This window comes from Chrysochloris asiatica, unplaced genomic scaffold (genome assembly GCF_000296735.1).
Source record: "Chrysochloris asiatica unplaced genomic scaffold, ChrAsi1.0 scaffold00115, whole genome shotgun sequence".
NCBI lineage: Eukaryota > Metazoa > Chordata > Mammalia > Afrosoricida > Chrysochloridae > Chrysochloris > Chrysochloris asiatica.
In genome coordinates, this window is record NW_006408633.1 from 8,762,616 (window position 1) to 8,770,852 (window position 8,237).

Genomic DNA, 8,237 nt, shown 5'->3' on the forward strand with positions numbered 1-8,237 from the left:
GTATTTGATTGACAGCTTTGCTGGGTAGAGGATTCTTGGGTGGCAGTTTTTTTTCTTTCAGGGTTTTATATATGTATGCCCATTGCCTTCTTGCCTGCATGGTTTCTGTTGAGAAATCTGAGCTTAATCTGATTTGCTTGTCTTGTATGTTATATTTCTCTTTTCCCTAGCTGCTGTCAAGATCCTGTCCTTATCTTTGATTTTGGAGAGCTTGATTATTATATGTCTTGGTGATTGTCTTTTAGGGTCTATCGATCCTGGGGTTCGTTCAGCTTCTTGAATGCTTCTTTTCACTTTTCATGATATTAGGAAAATTTTCTTCCAGAAGCTCTTCAGCTATCTCCTCTGTGGACTTATGTGACTGTTCCTGTTCTGGAATGCCAATAATTCTTACGTTATTCCTTTTCATGTTATCCAGCATGAATCTTAGGCCTTCTTCAGATTTTTTTATCCTTTTTTTGTATTTGTTCTTCTATCTTAGTAGTGTTGAGAGATTTATCGTCTAGCTCACTAATTCTGTCTCTTCAGTTCTACTCCTTTGCCCTTTCAGTGTATTGTCCATTTCTGATATTCTATTATTAATGGTTTGGACCTCTTTCTGTAGGTTTTGTATTGTTTCCAATGCTGTATCTATCTTATTTGATTGTTCCTGTATTTCCTGACTTTTTCCTTATTTTTCTCAACTCCATTATATAGTGTTTTGATACATTTTGTAATCATTTTTTCTGAATTCCTTCTCAGTCATTTCCAAAGCCTTCCCATCTTCCAGTATGGAGTGTAGATCTACTTCTAGCTCATTTGCCTCAGTCACTTTATCTCGTTTCTGGACATGTGCAGATATAGTCATCTGCTTCTGTTTTTTGGGCATATTCAGGGTTATCTGTGGCCTTAATACTTAGATAGGTATGTATTTTGGTGTTTTTTATGCTTTCTGATTGTCTCCAGGTAGATGTGATCAGGAAATGGTCTTCCCTTTTCACTCTTCTTGAGAAATTTCAAGATGCCACTGTTGGTTGTTTGGTGTAATTTAGGATTTAATTTTCGGCCTACTTCCTTTTTGGTTTGCTTGACCCACTCCACAATCCCCGTTCAGGCCTTTTTTCAAGTTATAAACAGTTCAGGGCTGGCTGTGGCTGTTTGGTCTTAAGTGGAAAACATCTCTTTAAATTTCGAGGAGATCTGTGCGCATTTGCACTAGAACCTTCCGAGGGTGGGGCTGGAGCATCCACTAGCTCAGGCACCCCTATAGTCACCAGAATGAAGGTGCGCAGACGGCAAGGGACCAATGAACAGATACCAAAAGAAAAGAATGTCCACATTTTTATCTTCGTGGTTCTGCCAGGCCTCTGTGGCCACTCTGATCCTTCCCCTGCTTGGTCTCACCCAAGATGGCGGCTCCTGGAACAGCTGAGCATCTCGAACTGGAAAGCAATGGATTTCTGTCACAAATTCCCCAGCTGTAAGCCTTCCAACCTTTAAAGTATTCCTTTATATGTGGTTCAGAGTTCTGAGCCTGCTTGCTCGGGTATTCTGTGTTGTTGCTGACAGAGCTCCTTACTGCACTTTCACCCGATCCGCCATCTTGTTTGTTCCCTCTCTTCCATCTTCTCTTGATGTTTTCTGCATCGTTAAATAATTTGGAAAGAATATATTAGTAACATATAGACTGCTTGCCATAAAACATTAAACCCACCAAATGCTCCTCGGTACCCCCTATACAAGGTCACTATGAGTCAGAACCCACTTAATGACAGCAACAACAAAAATGATTATGTGAGTTTTCTCTAGTAGCTCCATCCAATGGGAATTGAAATGAATCAAAAACAGTTCCATTGACCATGGGTTGGCAAGAGACACTGTTGTTGTTGTCAAATGCAGTCAAGTTGGTTTGGACATATAGTGACCCTGTGTAGGGTTTCTGAGACTGTGAATCTTTTTGGGAGCAGAAAGTTTCATCTTTCACGTATGGAGCAATTGGTGGACTCCAACACTGCGTATCCTACAGAGCCACTGCACTCCCAAGAGTCATAGTGATACCGAAAATAAAGAGTGCTTGTTAAAAGTCTAGTCAAAATGATAATCCATGTAGTTCTGCTAGATACGGAGGGATGTGAAGTCACAAGGGAGTTAATACAGCTTTGAAATGTAGCGAGGCTGGGCTGCAGTAGTTTGAGAGCAAAAACAGCAGTTTAAACCAGAGACCAAAGCCAAATTGGATAAGGGTGAGAATATGAAAAAATTGGTAGTGGTGGTGAAAGGAAAATTTTTTAGTTGAAAATCCAGTATGTAGGGTCTAATAGTCATGGTGTGGCATTGTACAATAAGCACTGAGCTGCTAACCACAAGGCCAGCGGTTCAAATCCACCAACAGCTCCTTGGAAACCAGGGTCACTATGAGTTGGAATTAACTTGGTGGCCTTTAACAACAACAACACAGTGAGTGGTGACTTTATTCAGAATAGATGAATGAGGCTAAGTAAGTAGTTAAGCCCTGGTGCTGAATATTGAACTAATTGTGAATAAGCTGAGTCATGCTGGAGAGGAAATTGAAGTGGTGGTCAGTATCCTCAGAGTGGAGTTATGCAGAAAAGAACTAACACAGCAGATCTGAGACTCGACAGGGTTGCTTGCAGTGTTGGTATTTGGCTGGTATCTGGGAACTTGAATTTTGGGTGGGTTCTTCGCATTCCTAAAACTGCTAAGACAACTCACTGTGCCTGAACTGTATATGCAAACACTGGTTTATACTGAACACCTCCTTCCCTTTGGGGAGTCTAGAATTTTAGTATGTGCTAGGCAAAGAGTTTTAGAATAAGTGCAGCCAGAGTGCTCCTTGGAGGCTAGGATGGCTAAGCTTCGTCTCTCATACTTTGGACATATTGTCAGGAGGGAACAGTTGCTGGAGAAGGATGTCATGCTGGGTAAGATGGAGGATCAGAGAAAAAGAGAAAGACCCCCAACGAGATGGATCAGCCAGGTGGCATCATTGATGGTGTCAAGTGTGACAGCAGTAGTGAGGTTGGCCCAGGATCGGACATTGTTTTGTTCTGCTGTGCATGGGGTCGCTATGAGTCGGTTCCGACTCAGTGGCACCTGACAACAACAACAACAGGCAAAGAGTGCCTATACATAATCAGCCTTCAATAAAAACCTTACCCATTCAGTCTCCAATGAGCATTCTTGGTATACACCATCTTATACAACTTGTTGCTGAAGGAATTGAGTGCATCCTGTGTGGCTCCTGTGAAAGAGGACTTTTGGAAGCTTATTCCTGATTTCTCTAGACTTTTTCCCATTTACCATTTCCTTTGCTAACTTTTCTTTTTATCCTTTTCTGTACTACATTTTGGTATTGAGTAGAGGGATATGCTGCCTGTGAGTACAGTGAATCATTGAACCTGAGGGAAGGGGCGAAATACCTGGGAAGTTGAAAATGATAGTGATTGGCATTTGGAGCAAGGCAGTCTATTCAGAAAGTAGGGCCATCAGAGTTAGGGAGATTGGAGAACAATACGTTGAAATTTTACAGTGAGGGAGTTGAGTGGAATGTAGGTGGTTCAGTAACAGATTCATTAACTAAGTAAATCTTTTTTGAGTATTATTTATTAGGCAGTGGGTCAGGCATTTGTAGTGTAAAGATTATTAAGACATTCTGTCCATAAATGACTCATTATTGAGTAGGGTAGTATGTGAGACTTGTAAACATAGTTATGATAAGGACTTCCAAAGAGAGAGTGTAGGGAACATGGAAGATGGAGGTAAGGGAAGGAGCTGGTGCTGAGGATTTCTAAGGGAAGAGTCATTTAAACAAGATTTTTGGTTTAAGTGAGGAAAAAAAGAGCTTTTCTTTTTATTAAAGAGAAAATATAGGGGGATCCTGGTAGTAGATAAGGGGTTCCAGAGGAGAGCCTTAAAGGAGTTTGGAAGGGGAAGCCTCTACCAGAAAAGGAAATGCTGAAGTGGGTGAGGATGAGTGCAGGGTCATAGGTTGGAGTGGTTTGTACTCTGACGATGGCCATAGTCGGTAGAAATAAGGAGCCATGGGAATGGAAGTAGACAGATGGGATAGTAGACAGTAGACCAAGCCAGTTTGAAGATTCCATTTAGAATTTAGGTGTAGTTATAGACCTTCTGCAAAGTCTTACCAGGCATATTTCATAGACTTTAATACTACCTCAAATTACATTGAAATGAAATTTGTTATGTACACATGTTTTCATTTAGGAAAAAAAGCTGCTCTGAAGCCTTTTATTGAAGGACCTTGTGAAATGATACTTTATGGGTGCACAATATTTGAAGTTTGAATAAGTTATCCTTTCTCCAAATATTAGTAAACTCTTAGTAAGAGTAAAGTGGGTTTTTAAGTTTATATACCTTTTATCTTGTTGTAATGGTCGTTCTTTGAAAATAGTTTAAATCTTTTATCAATTCTAAAGTCATGGGTTAATTGAATTATGATTCCAGGAAAGGTTTTGTAAGTAATAGAAACATCTGCAAGGTATTGAATGGTACTTAAAACAGTTGTTGACAACACTTTGTCAGTTCCCAATTCCTTTAAAACTTTTGTCTCCTCTACTACTTACTTTTTCCCCAGCATTTTTCTTTCTTCTACTTATTTCTTGTGTATACTAAAGACACCTTCTAAAATTAACAATCATTGCTTATCTTCATCAGTAACATTGAAAGCTAGAAAAATATTGCTATCCTGGTGGTAAAGTGGGTTGTGAGTTGCACTGGTAACATCAGGGTCAGCAGTTTGAGTTCACCAGCCACTCTGTGGGAGAAAGATGAGACTTTCTGTTCTTGTAAAGATTTTCAGCCTCAGAAACCCTATACGGGGCTGCTATGAGTTGAAACTGACTCCATGGCATATAATCACCCTCACTACCATAGGTTGTTATTAAGTGCCATTGACTTGATTCTGACTCATAACGATCCGGTATAGGGTTTCCGAGGAGCAGCTGGTGGGTTTGAACCACCAACCTTGTAGTGAGCAGTCCAGTATTTATTCTATAGTGCTACACCTGGACTTTACCATATAGAACATATGAATGAGCCTTCTATTCTGCTTATGTAACAAAACAACAAAAAACCCCAACTCCACTGTTGAGTCAATTCCAATCCATTGAGAATCTAGGGTAGAGCAGAAATGTCCCATAGAATTTCCAAGACTGCGAATCATTATGGAAGCCGATAGCCACATCTTTCTTTCATGAAGAGGTTGGAGGTTTCAAACCACTGACCTTTCAGTTAGCAGGCAAAGTGCTTAAACCACTGCTTATATTGTTGTTAGGCTCCAGCAAGTGAGTTCCAACTCCTAGTACAACCCAACAAAACACTGCCCAGTCCTGTGCCATCTTCGGAACTGCTGTTTTGTTTGAGTGTTGCAGCCACTGTGTCAATCCATCATGTTGGGAGTTTACCTCTTTTTCACTGACCCTCTACTTTACTAAGCATGATACCCTTTACCAAGAACTGTTCCCTCTTGATAACATGTCCCAAGTACAAAAAACAAAGTCTGGCCATCTTGGCTTCTAAGGAGCATTCTGGCTGTGCTGAACTTCTTCCAAGACAGTTAGCTTGTTCTCTGGCAGTCTATGATACTTTTAATATTCTTCACCAAAACCTTAATCCAGAGGCATCAGTTCTTTTCTATTCTTCCTTATTCAATATCCACCTTTCACATACATATAAGGCAATTGAAAATACCATGGCTTGGGTCAGGTGCACCTTAATCCTCAAAAAGTATTATCTTTGCTGTTTAACACTTTAAAGATGTCTTATGCAGCAGATTTGCTTAATGCAGTACATTGTTTGATTTCTTGATTGATTCTTCCATGAGTGTTGATTATTAATCCAAGTAAAATGACCTCCCTGACCACTTCAGAATTTTCTCTGTATATCATGATGTTATTGATTGATTCAGTTGTGAGGCTTTTTGTTTTCTTTATATTGAGTTATATTCCATACTGAAGACTGTGCTCTTTGATATTCATCAGCAAGTACTTTAAGTCCGCTTCACTTTTAGCAAACAAGGTTGTGTCATCTGAATATAAATAAATTCGTCATACTGTTTGTATGTTGTTGCTGTTGTTAAGTGCCGTTGAGGCAGTTCCGACCCATAGCGACCCTGTATAGGGTTTCCAAGGACTGTTTATATACTGCTGGCTAATTAACATTCAGCCTCTTATCATTATATAAAAGTTGTGATTCTGTTAATAAAAGCCTTTTGACTAAGTTAATAAAAAAACTAAATTTTTTTCTATAACAATGACATGTAATAACATGTTCCCTTTTTTTTGTTAATACAGATTTGGACTAAGCAACAAGTTTGAATCCGAATTTCCTTCTTCATTAACTGGAAAAGTGAGTGTCAGTTACTTAGGATTTGTTTGCTTTAAAGCTTTTCTGTTTCTAACAAATAGAAAAAAATTATGTTTACAAGTCATGTTTGTTGACCTTAGTATTGCAGTGTTTTTATTTCTTAAAATTTTCCTTTAGGTAGCTCCTGAAGAATTTAAAGCCAGTATCAACAGAGTCAACAGTTGTCTTAAGAAGAACCTTCCTGTTAATGTACGTTGGCTACTTTGTGGCTGCCTTTGTTGCTGCTGCACATTAGGTTGCAGTATGTGGCCAGTTATTTGCCTCAGTAAAAGAGTAAGTTGAATATTATATATTTTAATTTAAATGTAGAAGTAGATAAGCATTATTCATTTAGTTTTTGTTTGTTTTTGTTTTTTCATATTGAGTGAATCACACTGTCCTTAATGCTATACAAAATTATCTGACCCAGTAGAGTAGTGGTTAAACTTAGGCTACAACTACATGGTGTCATATTAAATAACCATTAAAAATTATACATTGTGTATAAATGTTTGTGGTGTTGTTGTTGTGTGCCGTGGAGTCGGTTCCGACTCATAGTGAACCTGTACAGGGTTTCCGAGGCTGTAAATCTTTACGGGAGCAGAAAGCCTCATCTTTCTCCCACAGAACAGCTGGTAGTTTTGAACTGCTGACCTTGAGGTTCGCTAAGACATAGGAAATTACTTAAGAGCAAAGATTAGAGTATAATGTTATCTGTCTATTTTATCTATCAATCTAATCTAATCTAATCTAGTCCTGGTGTGGCATTGTGGGTTAATGAGTTGTGGGTTAATGCGCTGGACTACAAGGTTGGTTTGAGCCATAAGGTCGATGGTATAAGCTCACCAGCTGCTCCTCGGAAACTCTCTACAGGGTCACTATGGGTCGGAACCAACTCAGCAGCACTTAATAACTGGTGAGCTTGAACCATTGACCATGTGATTCAAACCGACCTTGCAGTCCATCGCATTAACCCACAGTGCCACACTAAGACACTCTGTCATGCGCTCTCTCTCTCTATGTGTATATATATGTATATATATACACACACAATGTTATATTGTACTATTTACTCTTAAATAATTTCCTGTGTCTTAAACACATTTATACAAGGGCACTTAAGGACAGCAACAATAATAATGTACATATGGTGATGGTGGTATATAGTATAATGATTAAGAATGCTGAGTTCAGTTCTCTTATCTGTCTTCTGTGACCTTATGACCGGAAGCATGCTTCCTAACCATTGAAAACCTCGGTATACCAAAACCAAGCCCTCTGCAATGGAGCTGATTGTGATTCTGATTCGAGTTGATTCTGACTCTGCTATGGGACAAAGTACAACAGACCCATTGGCTTCCAAGGCTGTTATCTTCATTTTTTTTTCCCTGTGGATACACTGGTGGTTTTGAACTGCTGCAGTCTTTTCATTTAGCAACTGAGCACTTAACCTCTGTGCCAGTGGGCTCATTTATACCTTAGTTTCCACATCAGTAAAATGGCAATAGTCACCTGTCTAACTGAATAGGATTGTTGTAGGATAAAATAAAAGTGTTCGTAAAGTTCTTAGCTTAATAATTTAAAGGAAGTGGTTAATAAATAATTGTTAGCTTTATTGCTCACTTGTAAGAGAGTGTCCATAGAAGAACGGAAATGGCTATAGTGGTTGTTTCTAGCTGGTTAAGATTATGGAGAATTTTTTCTCTATCTTTACATTTTTTAAGTTTCATAATCTTATAGGCATCTAGTGATTCTATAATCAGAAAAAATGATCTAAAGAGTCATAGTTTTGGTTGCTCATAATAAATTCCTAAGATGTTGGTAGAAATGTAGTACACCAGTATAACTTGAATTTACTACATTTTTATTATTTA

General features: G+C 38.8%; 1 protein-coding gene across 1 annotated transcript in view; it reads left to right on the forward strand.

The window, feature by feature from the left end:
* CHIC2 (cysteine-rich hydrophobic domain 2) overlaps positions 1–8,237 on the forward strand; it is a 56,657-nt gene that overhangs the window by 39,866 nt on the left and 8,554 nt on the right. The window contains exons 2-3 of the mRNA XM_006868061.1: positions 6,312–6,366; positions 6,502–6,657. Of these exons, the coding sequence (XP_006868123.1) occupies positions 6,312–6,366; positions 6,502–6,657 (211 nt within the window). The remainder of the gene's footprint in view (positions 1–6,311; positions 6,367–6,501; positions 6,658–8,237) is intronic.